This window comes from Anomaloglossus baeobatrachus, chromosome 12 (genome assembly GCF_048569485.1).
Source record: "Anomaloglossus baeobatrachus isolate aAnoBae1 chromosome 12, aAnoBae1.hap1, whole genome shotgun sequence".
Classification (NCBI taxonomy): domain Eukaryota; kingdom Metazoa; phylum Chordata; class Amphibia; order Anura; family Aromobatidae; genus Anomaloglossus; species Anomaloglossus baeobatrachus.
In genome coordinates, this window is record NC_134364.1 from 2915566 (window position 1) to 2934122 (window position 18557).

At 48.8% G+C, this 18557-nt stretch overlaps 1 protein-coding gene across 6 annotated transcripts in view; it reads left to right on the forward strand.

Annotated features, from left to right (window-relative positions):
* The window catches only part of TMEM63C (transmembrane protein 63C), an 81529-nt gene that overhangs the window by 36260 nt on the left and 26712 nt on the right, over nt 1-18557 (forward strand). For all 6 annotated transcript variants that reach the window (XM_075330852.1, XM_075330849.1, XM_075330850.1 and 3 more), the window contains 3 exons: nt 12915-12952; nt 18077-18219; nt 18292-18343. In XM_075330852.1, the coding sequence (XP_075186967.1) occupies nt 12915-12952; nt 18077-18219; nt 18292-18343 (233 nt within the window). The remainder of the gene's footprint in view (nt 1-12914; nt 12953-18076; nt 18220-18291; nt 18344-18557) is intronic.

Below are 18557 nucleotides of genomic sequence, written 5' to 3' on the forward strand. Positions count from 1 at the left end.
GGTGATTCTTGTATATTATCAGTGGGGGTGATTCCCGTATATTATCAGTGGGGGTGATTCCCGTATATTATCAGTGGGGGTGATTCCCGTATATTATCAGTGGGGGTGATTCCCGTATATTATCAGTGGGGGGGGGTGATTCCTGTATATTATCAGTGGGGGGTGATTCCCGCATATTATCAGTGGGGGGGGGGTGATTCCCGTATATTATCAGTGGGGGGGTGATTCCCGTATATTATCAGTGGGGGTGATTCCCGTATATTATCTGTGGGGGGGGTGATTCCTGTATATTATCAGTGGGGGGTGATTCTCGCATATTATCAGTGGGGGGGGTGATTCCCGTATATTATCAGTGGGGGTGATTCCCGTATATTATCAGTGGGGGGTGATTCCCGCATATTATCAGTGGGGGGGGGTGATTCCCGTATATTATCAGTGGGGGGGGTGATTCCCGTATATTATCAGTGGGGGTGATTCCCGTATATTATCTGTGGGGGGGGTGATTCCTGTATATTATCAGTGGGGGGTGATTCCCGCATATTATCAGTGGGGGGGGTGATTCCCGTATATTATCAGTGGGGGGTGATTCCCGTATATTATCAGTGGGGAGTGATTCCCGTATATTATCAGTGGGGGGTGATTCCCGCATATTATCAGTGGGGGGGGGTGATTCCCGTATATTATCAGTGGGGGGGGTGATTCCCGTATATTATCAGTGGGGGTGATTCCCGTATATTATCTGTGGGGGGGGTGATTCCTGTATATTATCAGTGGGGGGTGATTCCTGTATATTATCAGTGGGGGGTGATTCCCGCATATTATCAGTGGGGGGGGGTGATTCCCGTATATTATCAGTGGGGGGGGTGATTCCCGTATATTATCAGTGGGGGTGATTCCCGTATATTATCTGTGGGGGGGGTGATTCCTGTATATTATCAGTGGGGGGTGATTCCCGCATATTATCAGTGGGGGGGGTGATTCCCGTATATTATCAGTGGGGGGTGATTCCCGTATATTATCAGTGGGGAGTGATTCCCGTATATTATCAGTGGGGGTGATTCCTGTATATTATCACTGGGGGTGATTCCCTTATATTATTAGTGGGGGTGATTCCCGTATATTATCAGTGGGGGTGATTCTTGTATATTATCAGTGTGGGGGGTGATTCCCGTATATTATCAGTGGGGGTGATTCCCGTATATTATCAGTGGGGGGGGGTGATTCCTGTATATTATCAGTGGGGGGTGATTCCCGTATATTATCAGTGGGGGGTGATTCCCGTATATTATCAGTGTGGGGGGTGATTCCCGTATATTATCAGTGGGGGGTGATTCCTGTATATTATCAGTGGGGGGTGATTCCTGTATATTATCGCTGCGGGTGATTCCTGTATATTATCACTGTGGGTGATTCCCGTATATTATCAGTGTGGGGGGTGATTCCCGTATATTATCAGTTGGGGTGATTCCCGTATATTATCAGTGGGGGTGATTCCCGTATATTATCAGTGGGGGTGATTCCCGTATATTATAAGTGGGGGTGATTCTTGTATATTATCAGTGTGGGGGGTGATTCTGTATATTATCAGTGGGGGGGTGATTCCTGTATATTATCAGTGGGGGGGGTGATTCCTGTATATTATCAGTTGGGGTGATTCCCGTATATTATCAGTGGGGGTGATTCCCGTATATTATCAGTGGGGGTGATTCCCGTATATTATAAGTGGGGGTGATTCTTGTATATTATCAGTGTGGGGGGTGATTCCTGTATATTATCAGTGGGGGGGTGATTCCTGTATATTATCAGTGTGAGGGGTGATTCCCGTATATTATCAGTGGGGAGTGATTCCCGCATATTATCAATGGGGGTGATTCCCGTATATTATCAGTGGGGGGTGATTCCCGTATATTATCAGTGGGGGTGATTCCCGTATATTATCAGTGGGGGTGATTCCCGTATATTATCAGTGGGGGGTGATTCCTGTATATTATCAGTGGGGGTGATTCCCGTATATTATCAGTGGGGGTGATTCTTGTATATTATCAGTGTGGGGGGTGATTCCCGTATATTATTAGTGGGGGGGGGTGATTCCTGTATATTATCAGTGGGGGGTGATTCCCGCATATTATCAGTGGGGGTGATTCCCGTATATTATCAGTGGGGGTGATTCCCGTATATTATCAGTGGGGGTGATTCCCGTATATTATCAGTGGGGGTGATTCCCGTATATTATCAGTTGGGGTGATTCCCGTATATTATCAGTGGGGGTGATTCCCGTATATTATCAGTGGGGGTGATTCCCGTATATTATAAGTGGGGGTGATTCTTGTATATTATCAGTGTGGGGGGTGATTCCTGTATATTATCAGTGGGGGGGTGATTCCTGTATATTATCAGTGGGGGGTGATTCCTGTATATTATCAGTGGGGGGTGATTCCCGTATATTATCAGTGGGGGGGGGGTGATTCCTGTATATTATCAGTGGGGGGGTGATTCCTGTATATTATCAGTGGGGGGGGGTGATTCCTGTATATTATCGCTGGGGGTGATTCCTGTATATTATCGCTGGAGGTGATTCCTGTATATTATCACTGTGGGTGATTCCTGTATATTATCAGTGGGGGGGTGATTCCTGTATATTATCAGTGTGGGGGGTGATTCCTGTATATTATCAGTGGAGGGTGATTCCTGTATATTATCAGTGGGGAATGATTCCTGTATATTATCAGTGGGGGGTGATTCCTGTATATTATCAGTGGGGGGTGATTCCTGTATATTATCAGTGGGGGGTGATTCCTGTATATTATCAGTGGGGGGTGATTCCTGTATATTATCAGTGGGGGTGATTCCTGTATATAATCAGTGGGGGTGATTCCTGTATATAATCAGTGGGGGTGATTACTGTATATTATCAGTGGGGGTGATTCCTGTATATAATCAGTGGGGGTGATTCCTGTATATAATCAGTGGGGGGTGATTCCTGTATATTATCAGTGGGGGGTGATTCCTGTATATTATCAGTGGGGGGGTGATTCCTGTATATTGTCGCTGGGGGTGATTCCTGTATATTATCGCTGGGGGTGATTCCTGTATATTATCGCTGGGGGTGATTCCTGTATATTATCGCTGGGGGTGATTCCTGTATATTATTGGTGGGGGGTGATTCCTGTATATTATGAGTGGGGGGTGATTCCTGTATATTATCATTGGGGGGTGATTCCTGTATATTATCACTGTGGGTGATTCCCGTATATTATCGCTGTGGGTGATTTCTGTATATTATCGGTGGGGGGTGATTCCTGTAGATTATCGCTGCGGGTGATTCCCATATATTTTCACTGGGGGTGATTCCTGTATATTATCGGTGGGGGGTGATTCCTGTATATTATCGGTGGGGGGTGATTCCTGTATATTATCGGTGGGGGGTGATTCCTGTATATTATCGGTGGGGGGTGATTCCTGTATATTATCGCTGGGGGTGATTCCTGTATATTATCAGTGGGGGTTGATTCCTGTATATTATCAGTGTCGGTGATTCCTGTATATTATCGCTGCGGGTGATTCCTGTATATTATCGCTGTGGGTGATTCCCGTATATTATCAGTGGGGGGTGATTCCCGTATATTATCGCTGGGGGTGATTCCCGTATATTATCAGTGGGGGGTGATTCCCGTATATTATCGCTGCGGGTGATTCCCATATATTTTCACTGGGGGTGATTCCTGTATATTATCGGTGGGGGGTGATTCCTGTATATTATCAGTGGGGGGTGATTCCTGTATATTATCGCTGGGGTTGATTCCTGTATATTATCGCTGGGGGTGATTCCTGTATATTATCAGTGGGGGGGTGATTCCTGTATATTTTCACTGCTGGTGATTCCTGTATATTATCAGTGTGGGGGGTGATTCCTGTATATTATCAGTGGGGGATGATTCCTGTATATTATCAGTGGGGGGGTGATTCCTGTATATTATCAGTGGGGGGTGATTCCTGTATATTATCAGTGGGGGATGATTCCTGTATATTATCAGTGGGGGGGATTCCCGTATATTATCAGTGGGGGGTGATTCCTGTATATTATGAGTGGGGGGTGATTCCTGTATATTATGAGTGGGGGGTGATTCCTGTATATTATCAGTGGGGGTGATTCCTGTATATTGTCGCTGGGGGTGATTCCTGTATATTATCGCTGGGGGTGATTCCTGTATATTATCGCTGGGGGGTGATTCCTGTATATTATTGGTGGGGGGTGATTCCTGTATATTATGAGTGGGGGGTGATTCCTGTATATTATGAGTGGGGGGTGATTCCTGTATATTATCATTGGGGGGTGATTCCTGTATATTATCGCTGTGGGTGATTTCTGTATATTATCGCTGTGGGTGATTTCTGTATATTATTGGTGGGGGGTGATTCCTGTATATTATGAGTGGGGGGGTGATTCCTGTATATTATCATTGGGGGGTGATTCCTGTATATTATCACTGTGGGTGATTCCCGTATATTATCGCTGTGGGTGATTTCTGTATATTATCGGTGGGGGGTGATTCCTGTAGATTATCGCTGCGGGTGATTCCCATATATTTTCACTGGGGGTGATTCCTGTATATTATCGGTGGGGGGTGATTCCTGTATATTATCGGTGGGGGGTGATTCCCGTATATTATCGGTGGGGGGTGATTCCTGTATATTATCGGTGGGGGGGTGATTCCTGTATATTATCGTGGGGGGTGATTCCCGTATATTATTGGTGGGGGGTGATTCCCGTATATTATTGGTGGGGGGTGATTCCTGTATATTATCGGTGGGGGGTGATTCCTGTATATTATTGGTGGGGGGTGATTCCCGTATATTATTGGTGGGGGGGTGATTCCTGTATATTATTGGTGGGGGGTTGATTCCTGTATACTATTGGTGGGGGGTGATTCCCGTATGTTTTCAGTGGGGGGTGATTCCTGTATATTATTGGTGGGGGGTGATTCCCGTATATTATTGGTGGGGGGGTGATTCCCGTATGTTTTCAGTGGGGGGTGATTCCTGTATATTTTTGGTGGGGGGTGATTCCTGTATATTATCGGTGGGGGGTGATTCCCGTATATTATTGGTGGGGGGTGATTCCCGTATATTATCAGTGGGGGTGATTCTTGTATATTATCAGTGTGGGGGGTGATTCCTGTATATTATCAGTGGGGGGGTGATTCCTGTATATTATCAGTGGGGGGGTGATTCCCGTATATTATCAGTGGGGGGGGTGATTCCTGTATATTATCAGTGGGGGGGTGATTCCTGTATATTATCAGTGGGGGGGTGATTCCTGTATATTATCGCTGGGGGTGATTCCTGTATATTATCGCTGGAGGTGATTCTTGTATATTATCAGTGTGGGGGGTGATTCCCGTATATTATCAGTGTGGGGGCTGATTCCTGTATATTATCAGTGGGGGGTGATTCCTGTATATTATCAGTGGGGGGGTGATTCCTGTATATTATCAGTGGGGGGGGTGATTCCTGTATATTATCACTGTGGGGTGATTCACGTATATTATCAGTGGGGAATGATTCCTGTATATTATCAGTGTGGGGGTGATTCCTGTATATTATCAGTGGGGGGTGATTCCCGTATATTATCAGTGGGGGTGATTACTGTATATTATCAGTGGGGGTGATTACTGTATATTATCAGTGGGGGTGATTCCTGTATATAATCAGTGGGGGTGATTCCTGTATATTATCAGTGGGGGGTGATTCCTGTATATTATCAGTGGAGGGTGATTCCTGTATATTATCAGTTGGGGTGATTCCTGTATATTATCAGTGGGGGTGATTACTGTATATTATCAGTGGGGGTGATTACTGTATATTATCAGTGGGGGTGATTCCTGTATATAATCAGTGGGGGTGATTCCTGTATATTATCAGTGGGGGGTGATTCCCGTATATTATCAGTGGGGGTGATTACTGTATATTATCAGTGGGGGTGATTCCTGTATATAATCAGTGGGGGTGATTCCTGTATATTATCAGTGGGGGGTGATTCCCGTATATTATCAGTGGAGGGTGATTCCTGTATATTATCAGTGGGGGGTGATTCCTGTATATTATCAGTGGAGGGTGATTCCTGTATATTATCAGTTGGGGTGATTCCTGTATATTATCAGTGGGGGGTGATTCCCGTATATTATCAGTGGAGGGTGATTCCTGTATATTATCGCTGGGGGTGATTCCCGTATATTATCAGTGTGGGGGGCGATTCCTGTATATTATCAGTGGGGGTGATTCCTGTATATTATCAGTGTGGGGGGTGATTCCTGTATATTATCAGTGGGGGGGAGATTCCTGTATATTATCAGTGGGGGGTGATTCCTGTATATTATCAGTGGGGGGTGATTCCTGTATATTATCAGTGGGGAGTGATTCCTGTATATTATCAGTGGGGGGCGATTCCTGTATATTATCAGTGTGGGGGGTGATTCCTGTATATTATCGCTGGGGGTGATTCCCGTATATTATCAGTGGGGGGGTGATTCCTGTATATTATCAGTGGGGGGTGATTCCTGTATATTATCAGTGGGGGGTGATTCCTGTATATTATCAGTGGGCGGTGATTCCTGTATAATATCAGTGGGGGGTGATTCCCGTATATTATCAGTGGGGGGTGATTCCTGTTTATTATCAGTGGGGGGTGATTCCCGTATATTATCAGTGGGGGGTGATTCCTGTATATTTTCAGTGGGGGGTGATTCCTGTATATTATCAGTGGGGGTGATTCCCGTATATTATCAGTGGGGGGTGATTCCTGTATATTATCAGTGGGGGGTGATTCCTGTATATTATTGCTGGGGGTGATTCCTGTATATTATTGCTGGGGGTGATTCCTGTATATTATCGCTGGGGGTGATTCCTGTATATTATCAGTGGGGGTTGATTCCTGTATATTATCAGTGTCGGTGATTCCTGTATATTATCGCTGTGGGTGATTCCTGTATATTATCGCTGTGGGTGATTCCCGTATATTATCAGTGGGGGGTGATTCCCGTATATTATCGCTGGGGGTGATTCCCGTATATTATCAGTGGGGGGTGATTCCCGTATATTATCGCTGGGGGTGATTCCTGTATATTATCGCTGGGGTTGATTCCTGTATATTATCGCTGGGGGTGATTCCTGTATATTATCAGTGGGGGGGTGATTCCTGTATATTATCAGTGGGGGGTGATTCCTGTATATTTTCACTGCTGGTGATTCCTGTATATTATCAGTGTGGGGGGTGATTCCTGTATATTATCAGTGGGGGATGATTCCTGTATATTATCAGTGGGGGGTGATTCCTGTATATTATCAGTGGGGGGTGATTCCTGTATATTATCAGTGGGGGATGATTCCTGTATATTATCAGTGGGGGGGATTCCCGTATATTATCAGTGGGGGGTGATTCCTGTATATTATGAGTGGGGGGTGATTCCTGTATATTTTCACTGGGGGTGATTCCTGTATATTATCGGTGGGGGGTGATTCCCGTATATTATCGGTGGGGGGTGATTCCTGTATATTATCGGTGGGGGGTGATTCCTGTATATTATCGGTGGGGGGTGATTCCCGTATATTATTGGTGGGGGGTGATTCCCGTATATTATTGGTGGGGGGTGATTCCTGTATATTATCGGTGGGGGGTGATTCCTGTATATTATTGGTGGGGGGTGATTCCCGTATATTATTGGTGGGGGGTGATTCCTGTATATTATTGGTGGGGGGTGATTCCTGTATACTATTGGTGGGGGGTGATTCCCGTATGTTTTCAGTGGGGGGTGATTCCTGTATATTATTGGTGGGGGGTGATTCCCGTATATTATTGGTGGGGGGTGATTCCCGTATGTTTTCAGTGGGGGGTGATTCCTGTATATTTTTGGTGGGGGGTGATTCCTGTATATTATCAGTGGGGGGTGATTCCCGTATATTATCGATGGGGGGTGATTCCCGTATATTATCGGTGGGGGGTGATTCCCGTATATTATCGGTGGGGGGTGATTCCCGTATATTATCGGTGGGGGGTGATTCCTGTATATTATTGGTGGGGGGTGATTCCCGTATATTATCAGTGGGGGGTGATTCCCGTATATTATCAGTGGGGGGGTGATTCCTGTATATTATCGGTGGGGGGTGATTCCCGTATATTATTGGTGGGGGGTGATTCCTGTATATTATCAGTGGGGGTTGATTCCCGTATATTATCGGTTGGGGGTGATTGCTGTATATTATCGGTGGGGGGTGATTCCTGTATATTATCGGTGGGGGGTGATTCCTGTATATTATCGGTGGGGGGTGATTCCTGTATATTATCGGTGGGGGGTGATTCCCGTATATTATTGGTGGGGGGTGATTCCTGTATATTATCAGTGGGGGGTGATTCCCGTATATTATTGGTGGGGGGTGATTCCCATATATTATCAGTGGGGGGTGATTCCTGTATATTATTGGTGGGCGGTGATTCCCGTATATTATCAGTGGGGGGTGATTCCCGTATATTATTGGTGGGGGGCGATTCCTGTATATTATTGGTGGGGGGTGATTCCCGTATATTATTGGTGGGGGGTGATTCCTGTATATTATTGGTGGGGGGTGATTCCTGTATACTATTGGTGGGGGGTGATTCCCGTATGTTTTCAGTGGGGGGTGATTCCTGTATATTATTGGTGGGGGGTGATTCCCGTATATTATTGGTGGGGGGTGATTCCCGTATGTTTTCAGTGGGGGGTGATTCCTGTATATTATTGGTGGGGGGTGATTCCTGTATATTATCAGTGGGGGGTGATTCCCGTATATTATTGGTGGGGGGTGATTCCCGTATATTATCAGTGGGGGGTGATTCCTGTATATTATCAGTGGGGGGTGATTCCTGTATATTATCAGTGGGGGGTGATTCCTGTATATTATCGCTGGGGGTGATTCCTGTATATTATCAGTGGGGGTTGATTCCTGTATATTATCAGTGTCGGTGATTCCTGTATATTATCGCTGCGGGTGATTCCTGTATATTATCGCTGCGGGTGATTCCTGTATATTATCGCTGTGGGTGATTCCCGTATATTATCAGTGGGGGGTGATTCCCGTATATTATCGCTGGGGGTGATTCCCGTATATTATCAGTGGGGGGTGATTCCCGTATATTATCGCTGGGGGTGATTCCTGTATATTATCGCTGGGGTTGATTCCTGTATATTATCGCTGGGGGTGATTCCTGTATATTATCAGTGGGGGGGTGATTCCTGTATATTATCAGTGGGGGGTGATTCCTGTATATTTTCACTGCTGGTGATTCCTGTATATTATCAGTGTGGGGGGTGATTCCTGTATATTATCAGTGGGGGATGATTCCTGTATATTATCAGTGGGGGGTGATTCCTGTATATTATCAGTGGGGGGTGATTCCTGTATATTATCAGTGGGGGATGATTCCTGTATATTATCAGTGGGGGGGATTCCCGTATATTATCAGTGGGGGGTGATTCCTGTATATTATGAGTGGGGGGTGATTCCTGTATATTATCAGTGGGGGTGATTCCTGTATATTGTCGCTGGGGGTGATTCCTGTATATTATCGCTGGGGGTGATTCCTGTATATTATTGCTGGGGGTGATTCCTGTATATTATTGGTGGGGGGTGATTCCTGTATATTATCGTTGGGGGGTGATTCCTGTATATTATCACTGTGGGTGATTCCCGTATATTATCACGGTGGGTGATTTCTGTATATTATCGGTGGGGGGTGATTCCTGTAGATTATCGCTGCGGGTGATTCCCATATATTTTCACTGGGGGTGATTCCTGTATATTATCGGTGGGGGGTGATTCCCGTATATTATCGGTGGGGGGTGATTCCTGTATATTATCGGTGGGGGGTGATTCCCGTATATTATTGGTGGGGGGGTGATTCCCGTATATTATTGGTGGGGGGTGATTCCCGTATATTATTGGTGGGGGGTGATTCCCGTATATTATTGGTGGGGGGTGATTCCTGTATATTATCGGTGGGGGGTGATTCCCGTATATTATTGGTGGGGGGTGATTCCTGTATATTATTGGTGGGGGGTGATTCCTGTATACTATTGGTGGGGGGTGATTCCCGTATGTTTTCAGTGGGGAGTGATTCCTGTATATTTTTGGTGGGGGGTGATTCCTGTATATTATCAGTGGGGGGTGATTCCCGTATATTATTGGTGGGGGGTGATTCCCGTATATTATCGGTGGGGGGTGATTCCTGTATATTATTGGTGGGGGGTGATTCCCGTATATTATCAGTGGGGGGTGATTCCTGTATATTATCGGTGGGGGGTGATTCCCGTATATTATTGGTGGGGGGTGATTCCTGTATATTATCAGTGGGGGGTGATTCCCGTATATTATTGGTGGGGGGTGATTCCCGTATGTTTTCAGTGGGGGGTGATTCCTGTATATTTTTGGTGGGGGGGTGATTCCTGTATATTATCAGTGGGGGGTGATTCCCGTATATTATTGGTGGGGGGTGATTCCCGTATATTATCAGTGGGGGGTGATTCCTGTATATTATTGGTGGGGGGTGATTCCCGTATATTATTGGTGGGGGGTGATTCCCGTATATTATCAGTTGGGGGTGATTCCTGTATATTATCGGTGGGGGGTGATTCCTGTATATTATCGGTGGGGGGTGATTCCCGTATATTATTGGTGGGGGGTGATTCCTGTATATTATCAGTGGGGGGTGATTCCCGTATATTATTGGTGGGGGGTGATTCCCATATATTATCAGTGGGGGGTGATTCCTGTATATTATTGGTGGGGGGGTGATTCCCGTATATTATCAGTGGGGGGTGATTCCCGTATATTATCAGTGGAGGGTGATTCCTGTATATTATCGGTGGGGGGTGATTCCTGTATATTATCGGTGGGGGGTGATTCCTGTATATTATCGGTGGGGGGTGATTCCCGTATATTATTGGTGGGGGGTGATTCCCGTATATTATCGGTGGGGGATGATTCCCGTATATTATTGGTGGGGGGTGATTCCCGTATATTATTGGTGGGGGGTGATTCCTGTATATTATTGGTGGGGGGTGATTCCTGTATATTATTGGTGGGGGGTGATTCCCGTATATTATTGGTGGGGGGTGATTCCTGTATATTATTGGTGGGGGGTGATTCCTGTATACTATTGGTGGGGGGTGATTCCCGTATGTTTTCAGTGGGGGGTGATTCCTGTATATTATTGGTGGGGGGTGATTCCCGTATATTATTGGTGGGGGGGTGATTCCCGTATGTTTTCAGTGGGGGGTGATTCCTGTATATTATTGGTGGGGGGTGATTCCTGTATATTATCAGTGGGGGGTGATTCCCGTATATTATTGGTGGGGGGTGATTCCCGTATATTATCAGTGGGGGGTGATTCCTGTATATTATCAGTGGGGGGTGATTCCTGTATATTATTGGTGGGGGGTGATTCCCATATATTATCAGTGGGGGGTGATTCCCGTATATTATCAGTGGGGGGGTGATTCCTGTATATTATCAGTGGGGGGTGATTCCTGTATATTATCAGTGGGGGGTGATTCCTGTATATTATCAGTGGGGGTGATTCCTGTATATTATCAGTGGGGGGTGATTCCTGTTTATTATCAGTGGGGGGTGATTCCCGTATATTATCAGTGGGGGGTGATTCCTGTATATTATCAGTGGGGGGTGATTCCCGTATATTATCAGTGTGGGGGGTGATTCCCGTATATTATCAGTGGGGGGTGATTCCCATATATTATCAGTGGGGGGTGATTCCCGTATATTATCAGTGGGGGGTGATTCTCGTATATTTTTGCTGGGGGTGATTCCTGTATATTATTGCTGGGGGTGATTCCTGTATATTATCGCTGGGGGTGATTCCTGTATATTATCAGTGGGGGCTGATTCCTGTATATTATCAGTGGGGGGTGATTCCTGTATATTATCAGTGGGGGGTGATTCCTGTATATTATCGCTGGGGGTGATTCCTGTATATTATCAGTGGGGGTTGATTCCTGTATATTATCAGTGTCGGTGATTCCTGTATATTATCGCTGCGGGTGATTCCTGTATATTATCGGTGGGGGGTGATTCCCGTATATTATTGGTGGGGGGTGATTCCCGTATATTATCAGTGGGGGGTGATTCCTGTATATTATCAGTGGGGGGTGATTCCCGTATATTATCGCTGGGGGTGATTCCTGTATATTATCGCTGGGGTTGATTCCTGTATATTATCGCTGGGGGTGATTCCTGTATATTATCAGTGGGGGGGTGATTCCTGTATATTATCAGTGGGGGGTGATTCCTGTATATTTTCACTGCTGGTGATTCCTGTATATTATCAGTGTGGGGGGTGATTCCCGTATATTATTGGTGGGGGGGTGATTCCCGCATATTATCAGTGGGGGGTGATTCCTGTATATTATTGGTGGGGGGTGATTCCTGTATATTATCGGTGGGGGGTGATTCCCGTATATTATTGGTGGGGGGTGATTCCCGTATATTATTGGTGGGGGGTGATTCCTGTATATTATTGGTGGGGGGTGATTCCTGTATATTATCGGTGGGGGGTGATTCCCGTATATTATTGGTGGGGGGTGATTCCCGTATATTATTGGTGGGGGGTGATTCCTGTATATTATTGGTGGGGGGGTGATTCCTGTATATTATTGGTGGGGGGTGATTCCCGTATGTTTTCAGTGGGGGGTGATTCCTGTATATTATTGGTGGGGGGTGATTCCCGTATATTATCGGTGGGGGGTGATTCCTGTATATTATCACTGGGGGGGATTTCTGTATATTATCACTGGGGGGGATTTCTGTATATTATTGGTGGGGGGTGATTCTTGTAGTATTGGGGTTGATCGGCGTCTTCTCTCTTTCAGGGCTACTGTTCCTGGCTGACTTCCATTTATCAGATGAAGTAAGGAGGATTTGGGGCTCTGGGGGTTTTGGGGAGAGGACGGGTCGTAGCCCAGAGATATCTTTTGATCTGCTGATTTAGCGGTTTCTCGCGGTTTCGATGGGGCAGGAGGAATTCTGGAGGCCGGTAGTTACAGGGGTTGTGGTCAGCAGTCCAGGGGGCAGCAGACTGTGTCCGAGGACACTTAAGTGGGATACAAAGTGGTGGGGGGCAGGATGAAATATGACGGGGGGTAGATTGGATAAATGAAATGTTAAGGATGTTGGGATTAATGTGGTAGCGGAGCTGCAGGATCAGTGATGTCAGAGGGGGACACAGTGAGGATGATGGGGTGATGTGGTGAGGATGATGGGGGTAGTAGGCGGTGACTGGGTAAGGATGATGTGGATGGTAGGGGGGACATAGTGAGGAAGATGGGGTGGAAGGAGGGACATAGGATGAGGGGGTGGTAGGGGGTTACGTAGTGAGGATGATGGTGGTAAGGGTTGATGTGGTGAGGATGATGGTGGTAGGGGGTTACGTAGTGAGGATGATGGTGGTAAGGGTTGATGTGGTGAGGATGATGGTTGTAGGGGGTGATGTGGTGAGGATGATGGTGGTAGGGGGTGATGTAGTGAGGATGATGGGGGTGGTAGGGGGTTATTTGGTGAGGATGATGGGGTAGTAGGGGGTTACGTGGGGAGGATGATGATGGTGGTAGGGGGTGATGTGGTGAGGATGATGGTGGTAGGGGGTGATGTAGTGAGGATGATGGGGGTGGTAGGGGGTGATGTAGTGAGGATAATGGGGTGGTAGGGGGTTACGTGGTGAGGATGATGATGGTGGTAGGGGGTGATGTGGTGAGGATGATGGTGGTAGGGGGTGATGTAGTGAGGATGATGGGGGTGGTAGGGGGTTATGTAGTGAGGATGATGGGGGTGGTAGGGGGTTATGTGGTGAGGATGATGGGGGTAGTAGGGGGTTACGTGGTGAGGATGATGATGGTGGTAGGGGGTGATATGGTGAGGATGATGGGGGTGGTAGGGGGTGATATGGTGAGAATGATGATGGTGGTAGGGGGTGATGTGGTGAGGATGATGGTGGTAGGGGGTGATGTGGTGAGGATGATGATGGTGGTAGGGGGTGATATGGTGAGAATGATGATGGTGGTAGGGGGTGATGTGGTGAGGATGATGGTGGTAGGGGGTGATGTGGTGAGGATGATGGTGGTAGGGGGTGATGTAGTGAGGATGATGGGGGTGGTAGGGGGTGATGTAGTGAGGATGATGGGGGTGGTAGGGGGTTACGTGGTGAGGATGATGATGGTGGTAGGGGGTGATGTAGTGAGGATGATGGGGGTGGTAGGGGGTGATGTGGTGAGGATTATGGGGGTAGTAGGGAGTTACGTGTTGATGATGATGATGGTGGTAGGGGGTGATGTAGTGAGGATGATGGGGGTGGTAGGGGGTTACGTGGTGAGGATGATGGGGTAGTAGGGGGTTACGTGGTGAGGATGATGATGGTGGTAGGGGGTGATATGGTGAGGATGATGATGGTGGTAGGGGGTGATGTGGTGAGGATGATGGTGGTAGGGGGTGATGTAGTGAGGATGATGGGGGTGGTAGGGGGTGATGTAGTGAGGATGATGGGGGTGGTAGGGGGTTACGTGGTGAGGATGATGATGGTGGTAGGGGGTGATGTAGTGAGGATGATGGGGGTGGTAGGGGGTTACGTGGTGAGGATGATGATGGTGGTAGTGGGTGATTTGGTGAGGATGATGGTGGTAGGGGGTGATGATGATGGTGGTAGGGGGTGATGTAGTAAGGATGATGGGGGTGGTAGGGGGTGATGTAGTGAGGATGATGGGGGTGGTAGGGGGTTACGTGGTGAGGATGATGATGGTGGTAGGGGGTGATGTAGTGAGGATGATGGTGGTGGTAGGGGGTTATGTGGTGAGGATTATGGGGGTGGTAGGGGGTTATTTGGTGAGGATGATGGGGGTAGTAGGGGGTTACGTGGTGAGGATGATGATGGTGGTAGGGGGTGATATGGTGAGGATGATGGTGGTAGGGGGTGATGTGGTGAGGATGATGGTGGTAGGGGGTGATGTAGTGAGGATGATGGGGGTGATGTGGTGAGGATGATGGGGGTGGTAGGGGGTTATGTAGTGAGGATGATGGGGGTGGTAGGGGGTTATGTGGTGAGGATGATGGGGGTAGTAGGGGGTTACGTGGTGAGGATGATGATGGTGGTAGGGGGTGATATGGTGAGGATGATGGGGGTGGTAGGGGGTGATGTGGTGAGGATGATGGGGGTGGTAGGGGGTTATGTGGTGAGGATGATGGGGGTAGTAGGGGGTGATGTGGTGAGGATGATGGTGGTAGGGGGTGATGTAGTGAGGATGATGGGGGTGGTAGGGGGTGATGTAGTGAGGATGATGGGGGTGGTAGGGGGTTACGTGGTGAGGATGATGATGGTGGTAGGGGGTGATGTGGTGAGGATGATGGTGGTAGGGGGTGATGATGATGGTGGTAGGGGGTGATGTAGTGAGGATGATGGGGGTGGTAGGGGGTTATGTGGTGAGGATTATGGGGGTAGTAGGGGGTTACATGTTGAGGATGATGATGGTGGTAGGGGGTGATGTAGTGAGGATGATGGGGGTGGTAGGGGGTTACGTGGTGAGGATGATGATGGTGGTAGTGGGTGATTTGGTGAGGATGATGGTGGTAGGGGGTGATGATGATGGTGGTAGGGGGTGATGTAGTGAGGATGATGGGGGTGGTAGAGGGTGATGTAGTGAGGATGATGGGGGTGGTAGGGGGTTACGTGGTGAGGATGATGATGGTGGTAGGGGGTGATGTAGTGAGGATGATGGTGGTGGTAGGGGGTTATGTGGTGAGGATTATGGGGGTGGTAGGGGGTTATTTGGTGAGGATGATGGGGGTAGTAGGGGGTTACGTGGTGAGGATGATGATGGTGGTAGGGGGTGATATGGTGAGGATGATGGTGGTAGGGGGTGATGTGGTGAGGATGATGGTGGTAGGGGGTGATGTAGTGAGGATGATGGGGGTGATGTGGTGAGGATGATGGGGGTGGTAGGGGGTTATGTAGTGAGGATGATGGGGGTGGTAGGGGGTTATGTGGTGAGGATGATGGGGGTAGTAGGGGGTTACGTGGTGAGGATGATGATGGTGGTAGGGGGTGATATGGTGAGGATGATGGGGGTGGTAGGGGGTGATGTGGTGAGGATGATGATGGTGGTAGGGGGTGATATGGTGAGAATGATGATGGTGGTAGGGGGTGATGTGGTGAGGATGATGGTGGTAGGGGGTGATGTGGTGAGGATGATGGTGGTAGGGGGTGATGTAGTGAGGATGATGGGGGTGGTAGGGGGTGATGTAGTGAGGATGATGGGGGTGGTAGGGGGTTACGTGGTGAGGATGATGATGGTGGTAGGGGGTGATGTAGTGAGGATGATGGGGGTGGTAGGGGGTGATGTGGTGAGGATTATGGGGGTAGTAGGGAGTTACGTGTTGATGATGATGATGGTGGTAGGGGGTGATGTAGTGAGGATGATGGGGGTGGTAGGGGGTTACGTGGTGAGGATGATGGGGTAGTAGGGGGTTACGTGGTGAGGATGATGATGGTGGTAGGGGGTGATATGGTGAGGATGATGATGGTGGTAGGGGGTGATGTGGTGAGGATGATGGTGGTAGGGGGTGATGTAGTGAGGATGATGGGGGTGGTAGGGGGTGATGTAGTGAGGATGATGGGGGTGGTAGGGGGTTACGTGGTGAGGATGATGATGGTGGTAGGGGGTGATGTGGTGAGGATGATGGTGGTAGGAGGTGATGATGATGGTGGTAGGGGGTGATGTAGTGAGGATGATGGGGGTGGTAGGGGGTGATGTAGTGAGGATGATGGGGGTGGTAGGGGGTTACGTGGTGAGGATGATGATGGTGGTAGGGGGTGATGTAGTGAGGATGATGGGGGTGGTAGGGGGTTACGTGGTGAGGATGATGATGGTGGTAGTGGGTGATTTGGTGAGGATGATGGTGGTAGGGGGTGATGATGATGGTGGTAGGGGGTGATGTAGTGAGGATGATGGGGGTGGTAGGGGGTGATGTAGTGAGGATGATGGGGGTGGTAGGGGGTTACGTGGTGAGGATGATGATGGTGGTAGGGGGTGATGTAGTGAGGATGATGGTGGTGGTAGGGGGTTATGTGGTGAGGATTATGGGGGTGGTAGGGGGTTATTTGGTGAGGATGATGGGGGTAGTAGGGGGTTACGTGGTGAGGATGATGATGGTGGTAGGGGGTGATATGGTGAGGATGATGGTGGTAGGGGGTGATGTGGTGAGGATGATGGTGGTAGGGGGTGATGTAGTGAGGATGATGGGGGTGGTAGGGGGTGATGTAGTGAGGATGATGGGGGTGATGTGGTGAGGATGATGGTGGTAGGGGGTGATGGGGTGAGGATGATGGTGATAGGGGGTGATGTGGTGAGGATGATGGGGGTGATAGGGGGTGATGTGGTGAGGATGATGGTGATAGGGGGTGATGTGGTGAGGATGATGGTGGTAGGGGGTGATGTAGTGAGGATGATGGGGGTGGTAGGGGGTGATGTAGTGAGGATGATGGGGGTGATGTGGTGAGGATGATGGTGGTAGGGGGTGATGGGGGTGAGGATGATGGTGATAGGGGGTGATGTGGTGAGGATGATGGGGGTGATAGGGGGTGATGTGGTGAGGATGATGGTGATAGGGGGTGATGTGGTGAGGATGATGGTGGTAGGGGGTGATGTAGTGAGGATGATGGGGGTGGTAGGGGGTGATGTAGTGAGGATGATGGGGGTGATGTGGTGAGGATGATGGTGGTAGGGGGTGATGGGGTGAGGATGATGGTGATAGGGGGTGATGTGGTGAGGATGATGGGGGTGATAGGGGGTGATGTGGTGAGGATGATGGTGATAGGGGGTGATGTGGTGAGGATGATGGTGGTAGGGGGTGATGTAGTGAGGATGATGGGGGTGGTAGGGGGTGATGTAGTGAGGATGATGGGGGTGATGTGGTGAGGATGATGGTGGTAGGGGGTGATGGGGTGAGGATGATGGGGGTGGTTGGTCACTTGTACCTGTCATTACAGGGATGAGGAAATCCAGAGTAAATGTGGTCTGGACGCCATCTTGTATCTGTCCTATCAGCGCCATCTGCTGGTTCTGCTGCTCCTCGTCTGCGTTCTCTCGGTCTCCATCATCTTACCAGTGAACTTCTCTGGAGATTTGTTGGGTGAGTTGTTGTTCCTGCTGTCGCTTGTCCTGTGTCGCCCGTCACTATTACCCGGCGTCTCTCTTCCTGTAGGCGATGGTCCGGCCCAGTTTGGACGCACGACAATCGTCAATGTCCCTACACAGTGAGTGCTGGATGTGTGTGGGAGGGGTGTCGCGATGCTGGGGGAGGGTTGTGACGCTGGGGGGGGGGTCGCAACGCTGGGGGAGGGTTGTGACGCTGGGGGGGGGTCGCGATGCTGGGAGGAGTTGTGACGCTGGGGGGGAGGTTGGGGGGGGGGGTTGTGACGCTGGGGGGGGGAGGGTTGTGACGCCGGGGGGGAGGGGGGGTCGTGACGC